Source organism: Emydura macquarii, unplaced genomic scaffold (genome assembly GCF_026122565.2).
Source record: "Emydura macquarii macquarii isolate MOO-44397 ecotype Brisbane River unplaced genomic scaffold, CSIRO-AGI_Emac_v2 contig_3295, whole genome shotgun sequence".
Lineage (NCBI taxonomy): Eukaryota > Metazoa > Chordata > Testudines > Chelidae > Emydura > Emydura macquarii.
The window spans coordinates 3,779,965-3,805,498 of NW_027133432.1; the positions used below are offsets into that span (position 1 = coordinate 3,779,965).

The 25,534-nt window shown below is 39.7% G+C and overlaps 1 protein-coding gene across 14 annotated transcripts in view; it reads left to right on the forward strand.

Moving 5' to 3' along the window:
- The window catches only part of SENP6 (SUMO specific peptidase 6), a 145,967-nt gene extending 121,101 nt beyond the window's left edge, over nt 1-24,866 (forward strand). For 13 of the 14 annotated variants that reach the window (XM_067532695.1, XM_067532686.1, XM_067532691.1 and 10 more), the window contains 6 exons: nt 2,945-3,384; nt 12,650-12,753; nt 14,867-14,955; nt 19,607-19,675; nt 19,768-19,918; nt 23,713-24,866. In XM_067532695.1, coding sequence (XP_067388796.1) covers nt 2,945-3,384; nt 12,650-12,753; nt 14,867-14,955; nt 19,607-19,675; nt 19,768-19,918; nt 23,713-23,922 — 1,063 coding nt within the window. In that variant the 3' untranslated portion in view covers nt 23,923-24,866. Of the gene's footprint in view, nt 1-2,944; nt 3,385-12,649; nt 12,754-14,866; nt 14,956-19,606; nt 19,676-19,767; nt 19,919-23,712 lie in introns of those variants that run through there. The other variant, XR_010917109.1, reaches the window with a different exon arrangement.
- Nucleotides 24,867-25,534: the final 668 nt, after the last annotated feature.

The following is a 25,534-nucleotide window of genomic DNA, read 5'->3' on the forward strand; positions in this document are numbered from 1 at the left end:
CACAGCTTAAGGTTGTGCTCCCCATTTATGTATATAATGTGCTGCATGGCTTGTGGCCTCCTTAGTCTGTGAAGCACCTCCACCTGGCATTCACAGATGTGCAGAATATAGCAAGCAGTTATTAAAATACCCATGTTGCCAATTGTACTGTGATTGCATGTTAGCAGGCACTGCCACTTTGTGTTGAGCCTTCCAAGTGCACAAGGATGGCTTTGTGATGAAAGCAATGAACTAGTACTCAGGAGATCTGAGTTCCAGTCAGCCAAAAGTTTCTTCTATGATCTTAAGCAGCCACTTAATCTCTCTGTGCCTCAATTTTCCATTTATAAAATGACTATTATAATAGTTTCTTACCTTATAGCAGTGTTGCAGAGTAAAATAGTTTGAGAGCCATTCAGGCACTCTGGTGATGGAGGTCATATAAATTCCTATATAAACCATCCTTCACTGCTGGATGTGTAGTTGAATCAACTTCTGTCTGTGCTGACGTATGTCTTCGTGACCAAGGGAAGCAGTGAGTACAGAGGGTCACTGAAAATCAGTGTTGGTTAGAGGTGCAATTAATTTCAGTGATGTAGAAAGGGAAGTGTGTCTCCTTCAGTATGTTCCTGAAAAGTGCAAAGTTTTAAAAAATTCTTGCATGATACATATTGCCTGATCATCCTGCGTGAACATCTAGAAACCAACTATGATGATCTAATGCATCACCCAAGCCTTTTCTGTTAATGTGCTCCTGGGCTTGATGGAGTGGACACAGAATGGAAGCTTTTTTCATCTGTAATTCCAGCACAATTCAGGTGAGCCAGTTATTCAAATCTCTCAATGATCTCAGGCATATTTGTCAGTAGATATATTGCAGTGTAGAGATGCATTGCAACAGCATACACCAGGAACTTGCCAAACCAAACTGACTCATAATGCACTGATCTGGCTAGATTCCAGCGGATAATTACCACTGATATTTCTGTGGTCAGCAGAGCTCTCTTTCTGATGGTCTGATGCTGCATTTGTAAGGACTTGTCCCCACAAGTGCACTGTAGTCACTGCTGTTCATACCAGGTCTCAGACAATTCTGTCTTACCATTCTGTGTCAAAGACTAAACTCAGTACTCCATCTGATTAATGCCATCTTGAGTTAATGCATGGAGCAGGTTACTCCATGGTGCAGGAAATACCTGGAGCACCTTTCATAATCGTATAGTATAAATCTCAAAAATTGCTGATCATCTTTGGTTCTATTTATATGTTGGCAGTACAACTGACAACACCTCTGCTCAGCAACCTGAGATGATTCACTTTTGAGGAGTTTGAGCCAAAAAGAACAAACTCAATTTGCCCTGGCCTTCGTTTTGAAGATATGTCTTCTCAGTGGTTGAGTTTCTCATGGAGTTGCTGGAGCTTGACCCTCTGCTTCCAGAAAGCCTTTTTGAAATTTTCCACAACCCACTGCTTCAGGGAATTTTTCCAAGAACTGTGGGATAAGTATACAGAAGGCCATTGAACTGCAATGGCTAAATAGACACAGGGCAGAACTGACCTCAGAACAGGATGGATGGTTTAGACACAGCTGCTCCGATGCTATTTACACCAGTACAGTCTTACTGGTTCAGCTGCCAGTGGTTCAACTCTCCAGTGTAGAGACTATCTGGAAATCAAAATTTGGAATTGATGCTGCTTGCATTCAGATGCAAATAAATGATCAGTCTGTTAATAGAGTTAGTGATAAAGTATACAGTTAACAAGACACAAAAACCACACTTAAGAAATGCAGTACTGGAATTTGGCATAGTATCTGTGAGTAAAAGTTTATGGTTGTGCATCTGGGTAAGTGGTGGAAGGAATAAGAAATGGGGCAAAATGCAAAAGCACAAGTGCCATTTTCTAAAGCAAAGTAGGAGCCTAAGCGACATTGACTTTCAATAATACTTAGGATTCTGAGTGCCTCAGTCACTTTTAAAAATGGCACTTAGAATCCTAGGAAATGTAGGTGCTTTTGAAAATTTTACCTAAAGTCAGTTTTTCTTAGAAAAAAAACCTAGTTAAAACTTTTTAGCTATGACTGCATCTGTATGAAGCATTGTTGGGCTTTGTTTTGTTTGTGTTTCAATAGCTCCAGTAGAACTCAATCAAGTCAGCCCTTCCTCCCCAATCCCTAATTTGCTGTCACTCAATGTATGATTGTGTGGTGGTGCAGACTCTCAGTGAAGCTTGTAATGGCAAAAGGATGAAAACCCCTACTGTGGAACAAGCTGGGGTTTGAATCTCATGACAAAATTTGTTTCTGAGGTTTTTTCAGTTTTTCATTATTTTTGACACTGGAATGGAGAGAGTGTAAACTCTCTTCCCCTATGGCTTCACACAGTGTGATGGTGGCAGCATTGTCCCCACTTCTCCCTCTTCAGTTTTTCTCCACCAGAGGCTACAAGCTATTGGAAGAGGTATGGAGGATCATACTTATAATTGGAAGGTTTAGAGAGCAGGAGACTGGTGGCTGGCCATGCTAGCAACAGTCAAGACTGATTGACTGAGCATGCAGGCTGGGCTGCAAGCACTGAACCTCCAGGGAAAAAAATTGGATGCAGCTATGAAATATCAGTTCTACAATTAACAAACTAGTTCTCAGTGGAAGAGGGAAAAATAAGGAAACATATATTTAATCTTCGCAGGAGAAGGAGTTATGAACAATAAGTGAATTAAAAGAAATAGTATGTCCCTTTTTAACTAAATATATCCTATCAATGAGTTTGGGGGTGGCGAAGTACCTGGAATAATCCTGCCTTCAGAGATTATGGATGCGTACCACAAATCTGTTCAGGAAAGTGGAAAAAACAACCCAATTCCCATCCTCATTTGTCATTACTAACTACAATTTTTGCCAACTTTGTTTTTGATAGTTTTAAACATTAAATCAATATAAACTTACTAATTTATTTTTCTTTTGCAGTGCTCATTGGTTTTTGGCTGTCATCTGTTTTCCTGGTTTAGAAAAACCCAAATATGAACCAAATCCCCACTATCATGAAAGTGCCCCGATGCAAATAAAAGCATCTTCTTCAGAGAGAGAGAGCAGCACCCCATCTCCTTTGCCAAATGAGTTGGATTCGTCTTCACAAAGTTCTCCTTCCAAGTCTACAGTAAAGAGGATACTGAACAAAAAACTTCCTGTGGCTTTAACTGACACAAACACTGAAACAGAGGACAATGAGTCACTATATTGTAGAAGAAGCCCTTGTAGGGGGAAAAGTAATATTAAAAAAGTAAATCAAATAGACAGTGATTCTCAAGAACCTAGGACTGTGGAATCTGCATGTCATAAACTTGATCATAGGACTGCAGATGAGAATGGCATTCAGAGTGAATACACAACTGCTGTACAACCTATGGGTATGTACTTTTAAAAATATATTTTAATGTACTTTAAGATGAAAGATGAGAGAGTTCATATTATCAGAAGAAAGGTATCTCAGCTGTGGAGCCTTAGTTCTTCTCTCCTGTACATATGTTGTTATAGTTTCACATGTTTTTTTCTTTTTCTTTTCGGCATTCAGTGTACAAGATGGACAACTCAAAAAATGAGGCATATATTTAACTTTTTTATCCTCATCTATCAATGTGTGCCCCCCCCATACCTGCTTTACCATATATCATCTAATCCTTGCATGAATAAGAGATTAATGTCCTCATGGGCTCTCTGTGGTACTTAACACTGTTGTCTGAATGCTTCACAAAGATGAATGCATTTATTTTCTTCTTTGAGTGCTTGCTCATGTCTATTTCCATGTTGATTCCAATGTAGGTGTGTGCACGCCATGTGCACCGCCGCCAGAATGTTTTTCCACTAATGGTATCCATTGGGTCGGTTCTGGTGCCGCTTGGAGTAGTACCCTCATGTCGCCGTATATGGGGCCCTGCTGACCCTCCGTCCCCTCAGTTCCTTCTTACTGCCTGTGACCATCACTGGAATGTCTGGTTGCTCTTGCACTTGCAAGTACTTTCCCCAGTGGACTTCTTTTGGTTGTCTGTAAATAGTTAAGAAAATAGAGTTAGTGTGTGTGTATATATCTATATTAATTTAGTGTAGGACCCCTCTTATTGGGGTCATTTTCTTCCCCTGAGCCCAGGGCATGCCTCAGTCTCCAGGGTTTAAGCTGTGTGGGGCTTGCCATAAGGCTATGTCCAGGAGTGACCCCCACTCAGCTTGCTTAAAGTGTTTGGGAGAATCCCACCAAAGAGACTGCTGCAAGATCTGCAAGGGATTCCCTTCTTGAACCAACAAGGAGAGGGACCGGAGGCTTAAGTTCCTACTTATGGAGGTGGCTCTTCGCCCTCACTCATAGCCAAGTCAGGCTGAACTGCCTCTTAGCACTTTTGCCTAGGTGCGGGGCGCACCTGCATCCCTGAGAGAGACTCTTCCACTAGAGAGTCTTGGCACCGTCATAGTTTTTTGGTGCCAAGAAGCTCTGTTCACAGTGATTCTTGGCACCGATCCCAGGCTCTAGTGCAAAAAACAATGGAAGACGGACTGGGGGTGCTCCCCCTTGCCGAGGCCTGCTGCATGTAAGGACTGCAGCAGAATGTGACCCTTGCCGGGCCGTTTGAGCTCCATGGTGCCCAGCACAGTGCCATCAACACTGGCCTAGAGAGAGATCCATCTAGTCCAGTGCCACTGGACTCTCCTTCATGGGAGAGCCACAGAGCATTGTTGGTACTGCCAGAAGCCTTTGAGGCGGCTACGGAGTTGCTATCCCTTACGGCACTGCCATCTCCCACCAGGCAGGAATAGGCACAGGACATGAGAGCGACGGCAGCACCAAAACACCAAGTGCCATCAAGAGGGAAACCGGTGATACCTGTCACCTACCTCCTAGTACTGTCTGGTCCCGTTCCTCCATGGTCCCAACGGAGCAAGTCCTCCCAGTCGGAATTGGAGCCAGAATCCTATACATGGAGTAGCTGGCACCAATCCCAACAGCAGCATTCAAGGGCAGATGTGGTCAGGAGTTTCTGTCCCATGACCTGGCCTGTGCAGTGGCAGGTGCCAGTGCAATGGCACTTTTGTACCCCATGGGCATTTCATCAGGCTCCACAGTCTTGTTCAAGGAGATCACTCTTGGTAGCCTCAGAGAGCAGAGTTCCCCCTCTTCCCCACTCCATACAGGAGCAGTACCATGGCATCAAACCAGACACCAAGCTTGAAGAGCTGGCACTGCGGGACACCCTAGGAGTGGAGGGATAGGAGCATGGTCGTGTACCTACCTGGGCATCATTGTCGTCCTCCCCTTTTGTGAGGCAGTGGCAGGGACCTCCAGGACACCCATCCTTGATGACAGCAGAGCTCTTCAAGAATTACTGAGGAGGGTGGCCCAAAACCTGGGGATGTAGGTGGAGGAAGTTGTGGGGACCTCTCATGCCCTGGTGGACATCCTGGCTCCTACAGACCCATCCCAAGTGGCCCTCCAGCTGAACAGTGCCATGCTGGAGCCAGTTAAAACCTTGTGGCAGATTATAGCTTCTTTGTACCTTACAGCAAAGAAAGAAAGTACTTTGTGCCATTTGAATACTTGTATACTCACCCACTCCTGGGCTCGTTAGTGGTTGCTGGTGCAAATGAGTGTGAGAGACAAGGACAGCAATCTCAAGCGTGCAGAGGAGGCCATTTCTTCTGCCTTTTCTGCACAGTGTGACCTCATGCACCGTATCCATGAGGTCACACAGAATGGAGGATGCTATTTTGCTCTACAAAATGGCACCCTCCATGCAGCATGACATCGCACTCACCATATGTGTGTGAGGTCATACATTCCAGAGGATGCCATTTTGTAAAGCAAAATGGCAAGGTCATGCTGCAAGGAGGCTGCATGTATAGTGCATGTGAGGTCACATGGCATGGAGGACACTATTTTTAAACAGCAACTTCTATGCTGTCTGGGGTAGGAAACTACACATCTGAAAATGGGGTCATGCAGGGAAAATTTTCGTGAACTTCTGTTCTAATCCAAAAGGTGCCAACATTTCTGCAAGTTGGGGGCTAGGGATTCTACTCCTGTTATTTCCTAATTCCGAAAGCCAGGGATGGCCTCAGACCTGTCTTAAATCTGAAACCTCAACTGATTCATGAAGAAGCTGAAGTTCAGCATGGTCTCCTTGGCCTCCATTATCATTTCTCTAGACCTGGGGGACTGGTATGCCACCCTTGACTTGAAGGATGCGTATTTTCACATCTCAATTCTCCCGAACCACAGGAAATTCCTATCATTTGTAGTGAACCAGGTCCACTAACAGTTTACTGTCCTCCCCTTCGGCCTGTGAGCAGCCCCTCGTGTTCACCAAGTGCATTGCAGTTGTTGCCACATTTCTGAGGAAACAAAAGGTACAGGTTTACCCTTACCTTGACAACTGGCTGATCAAGGGCCACACCAGGGCTCAGGTGGACTTGGACATAAGTTTGATATGGACAATTTTTGACAAGTTAGGCCTCAATAAATGCACAGAAGGCAATTCTTGCCTGTATTCAGAGGATCGAGTTCATGAGGCAGTACTCGACTCAGTCCAACTCAGACCCTTTCTGTTGGGAATCCTGATTCTGAGCTATATGCTTCATCATAGAGGGCCTCAGAAGCTATCCTACTACCATGGCAAGAAATTGCCTGAAACTCCTGGGGCATATGGCTGCCGCCTACGTGTATGTCATGCAACATGTGAAACTGCAGCTCAGACTTCTCCAAGCCTGGCTAGCCTCAATGTATTGGCCAGCCCAATACCACTTAGACATGGTGGTCATGCTTCCTTCTTCAGTGACCGATGCCCTCCACTGATGGATGAATCCACGGTCAGTTTGCTCAAGGGTCCCTTTCTCTAGGCTATACCCCTTACTGTCCCTAGTTACGGAAACATCGGCGATTGGGTGGGGGATGGGACTTATCTAGGGAGGCTAAGGACAACAGGTCTGTGGTCCCAGGCAGAGCTCTCGCTACACATCAGTGTCATAGAAGTGAGAGTGGTGCAGTTGGCCTGCCAAACCTTCTGGTCTCACCTGGAGGGCAAATGTGTGTTGGTCATGACAGACAATACAACCAATGTTCTATATAAACAGACGTAGTGGAGCACACTCCTCTCCCCTGTGCCAGGAAGCCCTCCAACTGTGGGAATTCTACATAGCCCACTCAGTAAATCTCGAGAAATCCTGTCTTCCAAGATCTCAGAATGAGCTGGTGGATTGTCTCAGCAGGTACTACACCAACCACGAGTGGTTCAGATATCATGATCAGCATCTTCCAACATTGGGGAGTTTCCAGAACAGACTTATTCGCAACAAGACGCAGCTGGAAGTGTCGGCAGTTCATCTCATTCCTGAATCATAGTGCAGGCTCAGTCGTGGATGCATTCTTTCTCCCTTGGAAGGACCATCTTTTCTACAGATTCCCGCCAATTCCACGTATACATAAGGCACTGCTGAAGATCAGGAAGGAAGAGACTTCCATGATCTTGCTAACCCCAGCATGGCTACCTCAGCAGTGGTTCATCACCCTCTTGGATCTCTCCATGGAGCTTCCGATCGGCCTGCCCCTTGTTCCAGATCTGATTACCCAGGATCATGGTTGCATTCAGCACCAAAACCTCGAGTCCCTACATCTCATGGCACGGACATATTTCATGACTAAAACCCCTGGATTTAACATGGTCTGGACCTGTTTGAGAGGTCCTCCTTGGCAACAGAAAACCATCCACTACTGCCATGTCCTTGATAAAGTGGAAGAGGTTCTCGATCTGTTCAATGTAGAAAGGTATTTTACCCATGCAGTCATCAATACCTTTCATTCTGGACTGCATGTTATACCTAAAACAGCAAGGGCTTTTGGTGTCATCAATCAAGGTTCGCTTGGCTGCAATTTCAGCATTCCACCCAAGTCATCGGCCATTTGGTCTTCACCAACCCAATTGTCAGACATTTTCTCAAGGACCTGGACAGACTGTATCCTCAGATGCGACAACCAATCCATCCCTGGGATCTCAATCTAGTACTATCAAGACTAATGGGGCTCCCATTTGAGCCCTCAGCGACATGTTCTCTGCTCTATTTGTCTTGGAAGGTACCCTTCCTGGTAGCCAAATGTTGGGCAGAAACGTCTTGGAGATCAAGGCCCTCACTCCTGAGCCCCCATACACCATCTTCAAGGACAAGATCCAACTGTGTCTGCATTCAGCCTTTCATCCGAAGGTGGTGTCTCAATTCCACATGAACCAGGACTCATTCTTCCCAGTCTTCTACCTGAAGCCTTATGCTAACAGCCTTGAGCAGAGACTTCACTCCCTGGATGTCAGGCGTACCTTTGCTTTCTACACTGAAAGGACAAAGTCTTTTAGAAAGACCACTCAAATTGTCATGGCAATAGTGAACAGGATCAAAGGCCTTCTGGTCTCGTCCCAGAGAATTTCATCATGGATCAGATCCTATATCTGTGCATGCTGTACCTGGCGAAGGTACTTGCTCCTGTCCTGACAGCACTTTCCAGAAGAGCACAAGCATCCTCAGCAGCATTACTGGCACAGGTCCCGATCCAAGACATCTGCCTGGTGCAATGTGGTCTTCACTCCACACTTTTGCTTTGCACTACGCCATTACTCGACAAGCCAGCGACAATGCTGAATTTGGCAGAAGAGTGCTGCAATCTGGATGCCAATGAACTCGATCTCTCCTCGTTTTCAACTGCTTGGGAGTTACCTACGTTGGAATCGACATGAGCAAGCACTCGAAGAAAAATCAGTTACTGACCTTTTGTAACTATTGTTCTTTGGGATGTGTTGCTCATGTCCATTCCAAGACCCCTCAGTCAGAGTTAGCTGGCAAGAAGGAACTGAGGGTAGAGATCAGCAAGGCCCTGTATGTGGCAATATGAGTGTGCGATTACAGGTGGCACCAGAACAGACCCAAAGGATACCTCTGGGGAAAAAACCTTCCGTCGGCGGTGGATGTAGCTCGCACACACCTATATTGGAATGGACATGAGCAACACTTCTCAAAGAACAACAGTTATGATAGTTACGAAGAGTTAGTAACCATTTTTATTTATCTTAACCACATCCCTGTAGAGTAAGAGATTTTGTACCATTTCACAGATGAGCAAAGAAAAAGTGTCAGCATTTTCCACAGTGTTCACTAACTTTTGGGTACCGCAGTGATTTAAGTTGGTTAGCCAAACCTACAGCCTGACTTTTTTTTTTTTTTTTTTTTTTTTTTTTTTTTTTTAAGAGGCACTGGGGAGCTGCAGCTCCCATGGACTTTAGTTAGAGAGCATCATACTTCTGAAAAGCAGGCACTATGTGGCTCTAGTTAGGCACCCAGAAATTGAGAAACCTACAACTAATGATTGCCTGTGAATATTTTGGAGGTTATTGACCCCTATATTTGGGGGACAGGAAGTAATTACCCCCTAGGGCAGATTGGCATATGCCGTGGGGGGTTTTCGCCTTCCTCTGTAGCATGGGGCACGGGTCACTTGCTGGTGCATTCTCTGTACCTTGAAGTCTTTAAATCATTATTTGAGGACTTCACTCACCCACTCCTGTAATAACCCCTAACCTAAGACTGAGTTATTGAAGTTCTGTGGCCTGCGTTGTGCAGGTCAGACTAGATGATCGTAATAGTCCCATCTGACCTTATAGTCTGAGTCTATTGCTAGCATCACATAAGAATCTAGCATAAAACATTTGTTTTCCTGAGGCAGTCAAGTACATTAACCTCGAGACGATCTTTTATTTTCCTGTGGTCCCCAGCCTTGTTTACTACACATCTACCAACTTCTGCTACAAATGAGGGTTAACAATCAACAGCCTCATTTGCTACACAAACCTGATTCATTTGCTGACCATCATCCATCCCATCATGGGTACTGAGTGAGGCAGAGAGGTCCTGTGGAAAAATAGTTTGTGATTATGTAATTAAAAATAGTGTCATTATATATGTACAAGGGGAACACATTAAGGTTTCACAGGCAGCCTTATTTCTGGTGTTTCCTAACTTTTGACTGCTGGATTTTGCAACCTTTAACATTCTTTTAATATAGTGATGTAAAGTATATAATATCCTACATTTTTAAAGAAACGGAAATGAAAAAAATTATCAGGTAATCACTGTGCCACCCTTAGAAGGGAGGGGCAGCGTGCTCTCCCTCCTGAATAGGCAAGCTTCAGTGTCCAGCATTTCTATAGAGATGTCTAGTGAGCAGTACAGGGATCATTTTAGGTTTGGTCTTGGTATCCAGTCTTAATCAATTATTTGGATGAGGGAATTTAAAAAGAGATTTAATTTTTGTAGCTTCCATAAGGAATATAAATTCAGTCATTCCATAAATGTAAGCATGTATGAATCTTCAAAATTTCATTAAAATTTGATTGTACAAAACTTCAGTGCACAACTGCTGCTGTTGTGTGGCTTTTTTCTGTTTCTTTCATTTTCTTTCTGTTCCAAGCAAGAGACTCCCTGAGCTCTTCTGTCAGCAGCATAGTGGAAAGGGAAGAGAAGAAAAAAGGAAATACATCAAAATGTATTATTAATTATTTGATGTGTGAGAATTATTTCATAAAAATCAATTTAGACATCTAAATACCTATGTCCTTTTTGAAAACGGGACTTAATCACATAAGTGCTTTTGAAAATTTTATTTGTGTTCTCAAAACTTAAATTCGGACATGTAGTGGATTTTTCTTTTATACCTGAAGTTTTTAGCTTGCCAATGCAAAACATCTGCTACCTTCAACCTTCTTATTCAAAGAGAATAATATTTCAAAATGCTCTATTAATGATAAAATGATAATGGCTAGTGCATGTAGTGGCTGCTATAGTTAAGACTACAGAATAATTTCTGTTACAATCCCATCTTCACATGCTCATAATTTCCCTAATTTTTGCCTTTGTGCCTGAAATTTTCCATGCTTGATGTCTGCCCCAAAGTGAAACTTGTTGAAAAGTTTGAACAAAATATGTATCTTAAAGTGTCTCAGTTATGAGAGAGAGAAGAAAATGCATTTTTTCCAGTATTTTGTTAGTTGTGATTTGTGAGGTAGCTCACAGTGGCTAATCCTTTACATCTAAATTTACAATCTAAACTTGTAATTTGACATCCATAACATTCAATAGGTGCTTGTCCCTGTTTTTAAATAATTCATAAAATGGTGGAATTATGTTGTAAAATCCTTTCCCTCCCCAACCCCAGGTACCTGTGCCATAGAAAAGTCATAACTTAAACTATAAAGTTAAAACTTTAGATACACTGGGTGTAGGTAAATAGCTATTTAAATGCATAGTTGTGTTTCCAGCTCCAATTTATCACCAGTCTTGTGATATTTGATATTTTTTCTTAAAGCCCCAGCTCCCGAGAATAAAAGATTGAATGAAAAATATCAGCTTTTTTTTTCCTTATGAAAGTTTCTAGCCCTTGTCATACAGAGAAGTTTGAAAACATGAAATAAGTGTACTATAAAGGCTCAGAAACAAGAAGGCAAATAAAAAGAAATTCATATATATTTCACGTGTGTGTGTGTGTGTGTGTGTATATATATATATATAAAATATGAGATTTAAAATCAAATTTATTTGAAGGCATATTTCATGACTTCTGAATGACTGGAGTTGGCAGCTCTAGCATAGTGAAAAATCTAGTTTCTTGAATTGCTCCAATTCTGCATACCAACATCTGGGAAAAGCAGGTTCTGTACACCACCACCTTCCATTGCTGCTTTCATCTTTAAATACCCATTTGGGTTAAGGGAGTGAGGCCTTGTCTACACTAGTACTTATGCTGGCAACACTTGTTGCTCAGGGCTGTGAAAAAACATCTCCCTGAGCAAAATAAATTTTGCTGTCATAAGCGCTTGTGTGGACAGCACTGTCTTGGTGGGAGACACATACCTACTGCCGCTCATTTAGGTGGTTTTATTATGTCGGCAGGCGAGCGCTCTCCCATTGACATAACACAGCTACACAAGCGCTCTTACAGCAGCACAGCTGTACTGATAGTCCTGACCTGTACTCTCTGGGTAAATTACTTCAAAACTATGCCTTAGTTAAATCATTTATAAAATAGAACTAACAGTGTTTTAACCCACTCTTGGCAAGTGCTTCGAACCCTACAGAAGAAAAAAGACTTTATAAAGTATTACTAGTCTTGTTTTGATAGATGCAGGAATTAAGGCACAGAAAGGGTAACTCATTTATGTGGGAAAACACTGAGTATGTTAAGCTAAGGTTTCATGGACAAGAACTGAGCTGTACTGCTGTGGTCTTGCACAAGTCACTTAATTTCTCTGCTTTCTCATCTGTAACACTAGTATATTTATTTACCTGCTTCACAGTGGCTACAAGTCTAGTATTTGTAGACTTTCTTGAAAAGGTAAAGCTTTAAGGAAATAATCTGCAAAGCATTATTTTGCTAATGGCATAAACATATGTAGCTTAGTGTAAGTAGTTATCATTTTGATCTAGATCTCAGGATTCTTAAAATATATTATGTAACAGAAAAAGGATTTCAAATACAGAACATTTTTTTCTGAAATGCTATTTGTGAGAAATACTTCACTTACTACATCATTTTTATAACCACATAATGGACTATTTGATTTTTAAATGTACTGCTGTGTGTGTTTAATACAGATGGCTTGCACAAAATCAGGCTGAACTATAGCGAAGACTCCACGGATGGAAGTAAACTAAATGAAGATGAGCTTATAGATTTTTCTGAAGATCAAGATAATCAGGTAAAGAATTTAACAACATTGTTTAGGTAATATGTATTATTGTGCTTCTTCTGAACAAAAATCAGATTGTATTTGTGGAGTGTTTAAAATCTGTATGCAGATAGTAAATAACTTATTGTGTGAAACCTAGATTTGACACTTGTAAAGGTAGAAACTAGAGCATTTGTTGCTCAGTATTAAAATTACACTTGCATCTTAGCTGGCAGAAGATTAACAATATACGCTTTCACAAAATTGACTCAGTAAGAATCTGCTGTACTTCATGCATTTTTGCTTATTTACCCTGGAGTATAATGATTTAGCTTACGTTTTAAGAGACCAGTGACTATTACTGTCCTGCAGCTCCTCTGCTTCTATCTTCATAGCAGGTCCCAGAACCATCCAATCTCTATTCTTCTAATGTCATTCCTTAGCAATAGATAGACTTTGTAGGTAGACGTTAGTCTTTTGGTTTTTTTTAAGTAAATTTAAATAGGGGCTTTTAATCTAGGTTTGTTGTCTTTCACTCTCTACTCCCAAATCAGGGGATCAGAAGAAAAAGGTGGGATTTAAAAAATGTGGCATCTCAGATTAGTGGAAAATGTCCTTTACAAACCAGTAGGCCCATTGTTTCGCATTCCTGGGAGGAATGGCATTCTTACAAGGTCTGTAAAGCCCGTGTTGCCCTTATAGTTGCAGCTCAAAGTGAGCAAGATAGAAAGTATACCGTTTAGAGGGGCCAAAAGAGGCCATAAGAACTGATCCAGTACTGGTGCAGGTCTTCACATTTGAAATCAAAGGATCAGAGACCCTCAAATCCTTTCACATAAGTAATAGGAATCTTCTGTTCTACGGTTACCTCCCTCACCAAGAAGAGACTCAGAATATACCACATCTTGGGATTGGAGTTTAGCATACTGAATAATCTTTTTCAGGATTTGCATTTGTGGCTTTTTTGTGTTCAAAACCTCAAATCTGGGCTGAAACCTAAACTGCTGTTGCAGATAGACTAAACTTCTCTTGCTTAGTGCATGACTGAGCCCAAGCCTGCTTTAAGTCTTGCCCCAAACAGACTCCTTGCTGTCTTTTTCTCTTGCACTCTCTAGATCCTCAACGAAAAGGTAACCTTCACTGGGAGCAGATGATTGAGAGGCCAGTCAGAGGGATGGGTAGAGAGTCTGAGGTGGAGTTTGTGGCAGGAAGCAGTCAGGAGAAAGGGTGTAGGCAGTCCTGCATTTTGGGAGGAGAAGGGGGTATGTTGAATCTTCTTGTTGTAGCGGAGTTCAGGATTCAGCCTGGATTTGAAGTTACCATTCATATCTACCAGCATTTGCCAGAACTGGAATAGAAACAGGTAAGTTGAGCTAAAATATATAGAGGCTGACTGCCATAGAAACCTTGAAGAAAGCATAGGACATAGGTGAAATGTGCATGGATACTGATGCTGGAGAACAGCCATCTACATTTCCCCCTCAACCTGGCAACACATTACATTGTGATTTATCTAGTTCTCATGAAAAGATTTTCAAATCATTTTGCTATGCTTTTTTGTTCCTTGTAACAAAAATGGTCATTGGTGCTAGTCAAGGATCTTCTGTTGGAAAAAAGCAAGAAAATCCACGTGAAATGTTTCATTATTATTAAATGCACATGAACACTGGCAGAATTCTCATCTATAAAAGCTGCCTCGTACAAAGGCAAAACCTTTGCACTAAAGATTGCTCTGAAGAGTGATATAGGAGAATAAAATATAAACCTGAAAAGCAAGTTCTGGTAGTATCTTTGACTATATAAGCAGTATGAATATCACTTCCACTGAAATTCAGCTTAGGCATCTTGGAAAATCCCAACCTGAGTATTTTACCTTGGTATGTTGGGTGTTGAATAGCATTTCTCAATCCTGTTAGGTCTGCAGCTTCATCAGTAGAAAACTGATGAGCAGTAATGTTAGCTAAAAGTTTGATGATACAAAATTTACTGCTCATCTGTGGAGATGGATGGGAGCAAACTATGTTACACTTGAGTTTCTTGTCTTAAGTAAATGCTAAAAAAAAATAATAAAAAAAATTTTCATTTGTATTCCGTGTAAAAAGCAGTCAGCCTATAAATTCTCATAAACATTTTGTTTATGTAGGAAGACAGCAGCGATGATGGAGGCCTTGTAGATGATAACTGTAATTCAGAATTGGGACAGTGGCATCTGAAGCCTAATATCTGCAAACAGTAAGTATAAAAACGATACATTGATTAGAATGAGTTTCAAAATAATACAATGTAAAAACAGAAAGACAGCTATAAGAGGATGTCATTCAGACTTTATAAAATACTGCCAACTTACTGTTTATATTTTTAGTGGGGGGAAATTATCGAGGCATTGCCTTACTACCTACAGCAGGGAAAATTCTTGTCCATGTTCTCTTAAATCAGTTACTATCCCTTGCTGAGGAAATATTACTGGAATCTCAAAGTGGTTTCAGACCATCTCGCAGGACAACCGAAATGATCTTCGTTGCCCACCAAATCCAGGAAAAGTCTTGGGTGCAAAATCAGGACGTGTACATAGCCTTCATTGATTTAACGAAGGCCTTCAACTCTGTCAATAGGGAAGCCCTGTGGAAGGTGCTGGCCATATTCGGTTGTCCTCTAAAATGTATTAAGTTCCTAAGGCTTCATGATCAGATGACTGCTACCACTCTTTGTAATTGTATGGAGACCGACCCTTTTGTCATCAAACCTGGGGTTAAGTAAGGTTGTGTTATTGCCCCAGTCCTGTTCTCCATCTATTTAGCAGTCATTCTAGTCCTTGTTAAAGGCCATCTCCCCACGAGCTGATATTCAATATAGAATGGATGGGTGGTTTTTTACTCTTTGATGTCTTTGCTTGAAGTCTAAAATTTTCAGAGTGTTCATTATTGATCTTCAGTATTCCGATGATTGTGCTCTCCTTGCACATACTGAGAATGACCTTTAGTCCACACTGGATTTTTTTTTGCACAAGCCTACCAAAGCCTAGGACTTCCGTTAAATATCGAGAAGACTGAAGTGCTCTATCAGGCTACCTCAGGTCTTGCACATGATCCACCACAAATTACTGTCGATGGACAGACTTTGGAGACAGTTGAACATTTATGCTACCTTGGTAGCCAACTCTCTCAAAATACAAAAATTGACAGCAAAATTCAGCATAGGATCCGGTGCACAAGTGCTTCCTTTGGGAAATTGCTTTGACATGGTTTCACGGACCTTGACCTACCAAGATTCAGGTGTATAAGACAGGTGTCATCCCTACACTCCTTTATGGATGTGAAAACTGGGTGACCTACCAACATCACCTTAAGATTTTGGAGAGGTATCATAACTGATGTCTCCAGAAGATCCTTTGCATCGAGTGGAAAGAATGTCACACTAATATCAGCATCCTCACTGATGCCATTGTCACCAGCTTTGAAGGAATGGTCCTTATTCACCAACTATGCTGGGTTGGACATTGTGTGTGGATGCCATGTTTTCAGCTCCCAAAACAAGGTCTCTACTCAGCTCACCTATGGTCAGAGATCTTGTAATGGTCAAAGGAAATGCTACAAAGATACATTGAAAGCATATCTTAATAAAACTGTCGTGGACATCATAATTTGGACAGAGCAAGCCACCCACTGACCTCAATGGTGCCATATCCTCCACTAGGCACTGACCTGCTTTGAGGAGAAGCATCTTGCCCTCAAAGCTAAAAAGAGAGAGAGAGAGAAGGAAAAAGAAAGAACTTTCTTCCAGCAGGCAGCTGACCGACTAGGAAATGTCTGTACTATTGTGGCGGATCTGTGGTTCCAGGATTGGACTCCTGATTCATCTCAGGACCCATATGTAAATCTGTGGAAGAGATCATCTTTGAATTGAGGGATTGCCGATGATGATTTTTAGAGGCTTCTATATTTTGCTGTATAATCTAGTTTTAGGATTTTGTGTGGCACTCTCTCTGTGAACTGAAAATAAATAGATATTCTCTTTCGGTTTGGTAAGGCTGAAAGAGTTGATCTTACAAGCATCTGAAGATATTTTTATTCTAATAAAATTGCTGCTCTTAGTGATTTAGAATTTAGGCCCTAATTCAGCAATGTACTTAAGTGCCACCTCTATTCAGCAAAATGCACAGGACATTGCTTAAAATTCATCATGTGCCTAAATAGATGCTGTGAATTAAGGCCTCAATTGTGGGCATCTCAAATTAGTAGGGGAGAATGGGACAGATATTAAAAATAATATAAAGCTAAAATATTTATACTGTCTCCATTTCTTGCCAAAAAATATTGTGCAGTTGTCATCTTTCTTGCCCCTTCTCTGGCTACCTGTTATGTGTATTTTCTTTGTTCTGTTCAAAAAAGTCACAACAAATTAAATGTTACTTCTGTAATTGCTTCTCTCTCAAACATTACTTTCTTATTGCAAACATGAGAATTGGTTTCCAAGAACCAGAAAGCTATCACAAAGCAAATTTATTACCTATCACTAACTTTTAGTAGTTCACATTTTAAGCGATAAAAATGTAGGCTTCTAATTACTCACAAATATTTTGTAATTAGCATTGCTTCCTTTACAACTTTCCTTTTATTCTTTCTCTACCTTTCAGTCCTATTTTTCCTTCCCCATTTTTTCTTTGTGTTTATAGTATATACTACAAGAAGGAAAAAAATTGCAAGTATGTTATAATATTATAATATAAAGCATACAGTAACAAATGCATAATAAATTAATGCATGATTGTTTTTAATGCATGTGTATCATCCATAATTGATTATATTTTATGCCCTGTTTATAACAGCAAAAATAAATCAAGCTTGTGAGATCAAAGAATATCACAGCTTGAGGTGCAAAGACTTCATTATGGTTTGAAATTAAATGTCCCATGCAGATGGTGATGCACTCTTCCCCACAGCTCCTTTAATACTCTGGACTCCAGCCTGTCTGGAGAAATGGACACATTACTTTAAAAGCCATTAAACCCTTTAATATTGTCACAGGTGACCATAAGGTTTCCTCTTACTAACAAGATGCTCAAAGTGTTGTATCAAAATCTTGTTTAAAAAAAAAAAAATTGGAGAAGGGTTTCATTTCTTAATTAATTTTAAATGCGCCTCTTTCATGAAACATAATTATAAAATCTAAAACCCCATTATTTGTGTAAGTAACTTTCCTTGTTTATAAGTTTAAAGGTTATACAATTTAAAAAAATTTACAATAATTATTAGGCAAGTTTTTATTTTTACTATAAACATGGTTAAATATTTCCATTCTACTTTGAAAAGTAGTTACTTGCAGTGGTATCATCTATGAAAGTATAAGATACTGCAAAACTAGTTTTGCAGTATCTTATCGTTGTTTTCTGTCATTGGGAATAGGCTGTCCTATTTGGGGACATGAATACAAGGACAAGTTGTGTTCAGTCTTAGCAGTGATAAGTATATGAAACCGTAGCAAATATTAGTGCAATCCAACGTTTTCAAAAGGATGTTTTGTCTGACTTTTTTTTTTTTAATGGCTTCTCTTTTGCTTAAACTTTTACTGCCAGTGGTTGGAAAGTCCTCGAAATGAAATGCTTACCCAAAGCCTTTTTTTATATTTGGATCACTGAGTGAGTTGAAGAAATTGTTTGGGTTTTTCCCCCAAATACGGAAAATGTGTGTGTGTTTTAAAATGTAGACACTTATGCCATTTTACAGACCTACAACTAAAAGCAGTAAATAAGTTTCTGAAATATTATTATTGAGTATGTTACTCATTAAAAAGGAGGATATGGTCATTTTGATACTGACTAGATAAATGTGTATATTAAATCATTAGCTGTATTTTTGCAGTTATCTGACAATATGTGCTCTACATTTTCTTCTTTATTGTTTTGTTTGCTGTTTGCTTACAGGGACATTATCAACTTGAAATCTCATCAATTTAAAAATATATATGTTTGAGTAGTATCAGATATTAAACCTACCCTTGAATCTCCCTGTGAATTTTGGGGGTTTACAACTGCATTTTATTTTTAAATATCTTCTTTATCTCTCTTGCTGTGTGAAAGACCCACACAAAAACCAAAACTGATGAAAGCCTACTCTAACAAAGTGCTTAAGCCCATGCTTCATTTCCAGGATGCAAGTAGTGCCTGTAGTGCCATTAATTTCAGTGGGATTAGACATTAAAGTTAGGTACATGTTTAAGATCTGGTACAGCACTTAAATAACTGTACAAGAAGGTCAGGGATAAGCACTTTACACATAATACACAAAGTTTTGTCAAATGCCCAGACTAAAACACTGGAAGACTAGAGTAATTTTTCTCTAGTCTTTCAGTTGAATATATTTAGGTTTTATGTGTAACAGTGGGTATGTCTACACTGCAAAGAAAAATGTGTGGCACTGAGTCTCGGACCCTGGATCTGTTTACTCATGCTGCAGGACTAGAAATAAGTGTTAGACATTCCAACCTGGGTGGAGAAACCTGGCCTGGAGGGTGGGTCTGAGAGCCTGGGCTCCAGCCTGAGCGGTAACATCTACACTGCTATTTCTAGGCCCAAGACCAAGAACTGTGAGCCAGAGTCAGTTGACCCAGGCTCTGAGACTCAGCACCACAGGTTTCTCTTTGCAATGTAGACCTACCTAATAAGTAAATAATTTTCAGACACAATGTGATTCTTTTAAATCGACACTTTTAAATAGCCGCTGAAGTTTTCTGTACTTATTGAAGTGTTAAATCTAAAGATAACTTACTTTGCCCTTATACTGACTTCAAAGCAAGTTGCAATATAACTTTTGTGCTTTTCTAATTGTTGTAAAATACTCAGTATTTCCCAGAGTAAAAAAAAAACCAAAACTTTTTTTGTTCATAGGCCCTGCATTCTGCTTATGGACTCCCTGAGAGGCCCTTCCCGGTCAAATGTTGTGAAAATACTAAGGGAGTAAGTTCTAAACCTGTAATTCAGTTTTTGTCAAAAGTTGCACATTCTATAAGAAAAAACAAGTCTTGACTTCTGTACACCTTTTGTCACAGATATTTGGAAATAGAATGGGAAGTCAGGAAAGGTAGTAAAAGAAGTTTCTCCAGAGATGTCGTGAAAGGCTCCAATCCAAAAGTGCCACAACAGAACAACTTCAGTGATTGTGGAGTGTATGTATTGCAATATGTGGAGAGCTTTTTTGAGGTAAGTTGCTTCTGTCATGGTATTTATTTTGCAACGTGCATTAGTCAAATAAAACCTAGTTTAAAAGAATGGGAAGCATTCCAGTGCAGCTGGATTATGGGTATTTAAAATACTTCTGCAAAATTAAACAAATCCATTCTGGAAAAGACAATAGTTCTCATATTTAATGATTACACAGAAGAAGAGTCAGAACATACAGTTTAGAAGATATGGATGTTTCTGAGGAAAATGTTAGGAAAAATATTTGTTTTCCAGTGCTGCATACAGTGCAAACATCTTTTTAAATTATGCAATCAGCAACACGTTAGGTGAGCTTTGTGATCAATTCAGCTTTAAACATAGAAGAAGGGTCTTAACATTTTGGCAACCAAGAATATATCTAATTCTTGAGTGTTTTTTCTTCCAATAGTCTAGGAAACATTGACCTTTTCACTACACTAGAATTTAAAAAGCTCAGTCACCTGGATGTGCAGTTAAATTACTGAATTGTTACGCGCTAAGAACCAAATCCTTGTTACATTAAAATAAAATAATATAACTCCCATGATTTCCATAGGAGCAGAATTTGGTTTTAATTGATAAGTGTCTCTTTTAAGTTTCTTACATATTTTATTATCTTTACCTTCAAATCAGAGCCTCGTGCACACTTCCCTATGATCTAATCTGGGGAACCCACAGATCTGCAGTCATAGGTATTAGAGGTTCCAATTCTTTATATGGTGAAGGAGTTAGGGGGGCAACCAAGTTGTGGAATAGTTCCTAAGTTACTACAGACTGAGTCTTTCTCCCTATCTTGTCTGGCTACATGACTCCTAAAGAAGCTGTGTCAGTCAGGTAGCTATGTATGGATGCTCCTTGCTTATGTTAGATCCCCTGTGAGCCACATTATACTACAGGAAAAAACATGTAGGAGAGAATTTGGCTCTTAAACTTGTACTAGATGCAGTCATCAAATATTTTTGAGCTGATAAATAATCCAGTTAGTTTCAGTTACTCATCTATTTGAAAATTACTGGAAAGTCCTAATTACTGTTTCAGCTGCCATGCAAATGGCAGAAGGGGGGGGGGGGAGTGGTGTTTAAGGCAAAGCGGAGACACAACAGTAACTAAAACAAGTGAAGAAGAAGGAATAGAGGAAGGGAAGCAGCTACAGAATGGTAATTCATGTCACTTTTTTCCTTAAACATGGATTTATTTCAAATGCATCATGTTTAAATGCATCATGTTTAAAAACCTGACCTGCATGTTTTGAAAGTAAAACTGCTTTGACCAGACAGTTACTATAATGATAAAAAGAAATTATATCTGACCATACATTAATCTTCAGACTAAAGGTAAAATGCTTCAGTTATCAGATGCAGTGTAGTTGTAGCCATGTCAGTCCCAGGATATTAGACAGACAGGTTGGCTGAGGTAATACCTTTTATTGGGCCAACTTCTGTTGGTAGAGAGACAAGCTTTAGAGCTTGAAGAAGAGTTCTGTATGACTTCTCTCTCACCAACAGAATTTGAGGTCTCTCAGTTATCAGAGTGAGATACATAAGAATGGAGTAAGTATTGCCAGCCACTGGCCTGCAGTCAGTGCCCGCTGGGATGCGTGCTCTGAAAGATTTCCACCTCCTGTCCCAGCACATCTGTGCAGGACTTGATAAGAGCTCACCTAAAATTAACCACAGTGAGACTTAATACCCATAGTAACTAAAATAATTAGTGTTCAGTAATGGGCTCATGCCTACATTTGACCCATCTGAAGATGGAACTGGCTAAATAGGCACCATACAGCTGTTTGTATCTATGTTGGCTTGGTGTATGCTGACATTTGTCTGAAAATCTGCCATTGCTTTACTAGCATCAGTACAGCTTCACTAGCATAAACTAGCTACCAAACTATTTTTGGTGCTTTTACTTCTATATTTAACCTTGTTCTGCTTGGGGACAGAGTTATGTTAGTTATGCTAGTACAGTGGTGACTTTCAGAAAATGTCAGTGTCAGCAAAGCTACTATGTTTTGCTCAAGTAAATACTGAATTAGCATTTGTTCAATCAATTAACATTTTAATTTGCTCACAAATAAAAACAGTTGTAGTGTTGCACACTGAATATGTAAACAGTTAGATTTCCTGGGTGGAAAAAAACCAGATTACAAGATATATGTTTGTTTGGGTGTTGTAAAATGTGCCATGGAAACCTGAAATGGTATATAAAAGTTTTATAGTAATCATCCCAGGTTGTAATTTGGTTGCATTGGTGAGGCCGCATTTTGAGTATTATGTCCAGTTTTGGGCGCCCCACTACAAAAAGGATGTAGACAAGTTGGAGAGAGTTCAGCGGAGGGCAACAAAAATGTTTAGGGGGCTGGAGCACAGGACTTATGAGGAGAGGCTAAGGAAACTGGGCTTGTTTAGTCTGCAAAAGAGAAGAATAAGGGGGGATTTGATAGCAGCCTTTAACTACCTGAAAGGGGATTCCAAGGAGGATGAGGCTAGACTGTTCTCGGTGGTGGCAGATGACAGAACAAAGATCAACGGTCTCAAGTTGCAGTGGGGGAGGTCTAGGTTGGACATTAGGACATTAGGAAAAAGTTTTCCACTAGGAGGGTGGTGAAGCACTGGAATGGGTTACCTAGGGAGGTGGTGGAATCTCCATCTTTAGAGGTTTTTAAGCTGTGGCTTGACAAAACCCTGGCTGGGATGACATAGCTGAGGTTAGTCCTGCTTTGAGCAGGGGGTTGGACTAGATGACCTCTGAGGTCCCTTCCAACTCTAATATTCTGTGATTAAAACATAATCAGTCAGCTCAGTCAAATGTGGGGATGAGAAATCTCCAGTGAGAAAAGAGTGATGCTATAGGAAGTGATGCTGTTGACTAAATAAGGGTAATATCATTTCTCTGATCTGTTTAAAGCAGTGCCCAGCATGATGGTAAGGAAGTGCTGTGCTGCTGAAGGGGCTGTCTTTCAGATGCAACATAAAAATCAAGTCCCTGACCAATTGTGGTCATTAAAGACACTGTGAATCGGGGTATTAACCCAAGTGTCCTGATAAAATTCTAGTTTTGGTTATTACATTCAGGTTACAAAAATTTTTCATAAAAATGGTAAGGTGGTTATCTTTCTGTTCTAAATCGTTAGCTTTGATTATATAGTATTGACATGTGAATCAAGGTCTGTGTCAAAAAGGTTTTGCAATCTAAATAGACTATTTGTGCATCTTTTGTGTTTAACCAAAGCAGTGTGACTGAATGAACGTTAAGGTGTGAATATTAGTGTATGACTTATCTGAATTTAGGGGAGAGTGTAAAACAAAAATAAAAGTCCATTCCCTGAGGAGGAAGGAGAAAGGAATGTATCTTTTAAAGGGTGGGTGAAGTGATTCCTACAGACCTAATTGTCTGTAAAATGGTTTGAGATCTTTCTGGATAGAAGGCACTATTTTACATTTATAAATAGCGCTATGTCATTTGCTACTTTCTAAAATTTTTATAAAATTTAAACATTTAATAACCAGTATCATTAATTTTACAGATCATATAGGAATATGTTTAATGTATGATTTTGTAATGTAAAATATGATTTGAAAAATCTAGTTCCCTAAGACGATAATTGTAGAGAAAACTAATTATTTTAGTTACTACGGATATTATAAGTCTCACTGTGGATAAGTTTAGGTGAGCTCTTATCAAGAGATGGAGAACATTTTGGCAATAATTCTAGATTTTCAATTGCATTGTCTTGTGTTTAATATTACTATATTGTATAAAGATCATGTTATAATACTGAGCTGAACTATTTTCAGAATCCCATTCTCAATTTTGAGCTACCAATGAACTTAACAGACTGGTTTCGACGCCCCCGAATGAAAACTAAACGAGAAGAAATACGAAACATAATCCTGAAATTGCAGGAACAGCAGAACAAAGAAAAGAAGGGACAGAAGGACCTAAGTTCAACAGAGGGATCTTTGCAGGAAGGAACAGAACAATTTATCAACAGTAGCTCAGACTAAATATTTTGTCTGTTGCATGTTAGCTCTGCAGTCAAAAACTGAAATATATTTTCTTTGTCTGCCCAGCCTAAAGATTTGGAGTATTCTCTGTTCAAAAGTTATTTGGGAATGTTAATGCCTGTATAAATGTGTGTCATAAAAGGAATACATTCCCAACAAGATATGTATTAAATAAATCAGTTTGTACATATGTTAATGAGGCCAACTTTTTCAGCATTTGTAATTAATTTTTTTCACTTGTTAGGAAGCTTTTGTTATGTATTTCTGTTAATAGACCTTAAATAGTTACTTCTAAACATAAAGCAAATAAAGAAAGTATTTATAGGATGAAATGGTAAACTTTTTCTTTTTCAGTAAAATTGTTGTGTTACCATCTTATGTAACACATAGGGAATGATCTGGTAGCAAAATAAGTAATTCATATTTTGACCTTTACATTTGCCCTTACAAGATTATTTTGCTTGATCTACAAACAATGAGTGTGTGTCCAAGTGCACTGTGGCCTGAAAGAGGGTGATTCACATCCTTACATACAGTATCCAAATGTAAACAATGTAATAGTTAAATAGGAGTGCTTCAGATTTGGACTCATGAGAAGATATGCATTGCTGTTTAAAAAAAGAAAAAATCCATAGTTGCTCTTTGACAAGAAATTACTATTCAAGCAGTATTATAACAGTTTCAAATAAAGTGATCTTGAGTGATGCTATTAAATCATATTTTGTGGATCCCAGTTGTTGTACAAGTGTGTTTTGAAACTTCCCTCACTATAAAATTGTATTTTGGTAAGTGTACTTGGAATAGCAGATTGTCCACATTACATTTTCTATGTTACAGTTCTGAATGTCACATTCATATGTGCTTTATCTAAGTAATGAACATTTACAAATGTGTAATTTCTATTTTTTTGTAATGTCCACACAAAAAACCTCAAAATATCAGTGTCCATTGCTTGCTTATTTGTTTGTTCTTGATTGTAGATAGCATCATAATAAGCTGTTGGAAATAATTTGTTTATTTGGATATTCTCACAGTGTAATCTGATTTTAAACAATATAAAATACAGCCTTATAATGCCAGCATTTATTGTAGTACAGAACAAAGCCACTACCTTGCACGGCCCTTTAAATATTAAAAAGGTTTTGGTATTCGGATGACAGAATAAGAACAGTTGTTGCCATATATAATTCAGTCTTTCCTTAACATTAATTTATTTGTAGGGAGGAAGAAATTGTCACCTTCCATTTAAAAAAAAAATCTATCTGCAGGAGAGTTTGGAAAACAAAGGCAATGTTCTCTCCAAATTCTTTGATTGGTGAGTATGATTTGTCCCCTTCTCCGATTGTGGAAGAACCAGGGAATTCAGCTCCCAAGCTCTGTGGATCCCCCTGAGATTAGCTTGAGGCACAAGACCATCCACATGCAAATTTATGCTTCAACCTCAGCTTTTCTCACTCTAGACCCTGACAGCTTGGCTGCAAATGACTTGTCCTGCCAGGGAAATCCTGCACAGATAGCTGTCTCTGCGAACCCCTTTTTGAAGGGTGGGTTCACCAAGGCACCATGATTGCACAAAAATTAATACAACCTTAGGCTGCTATCTTTTGCACAG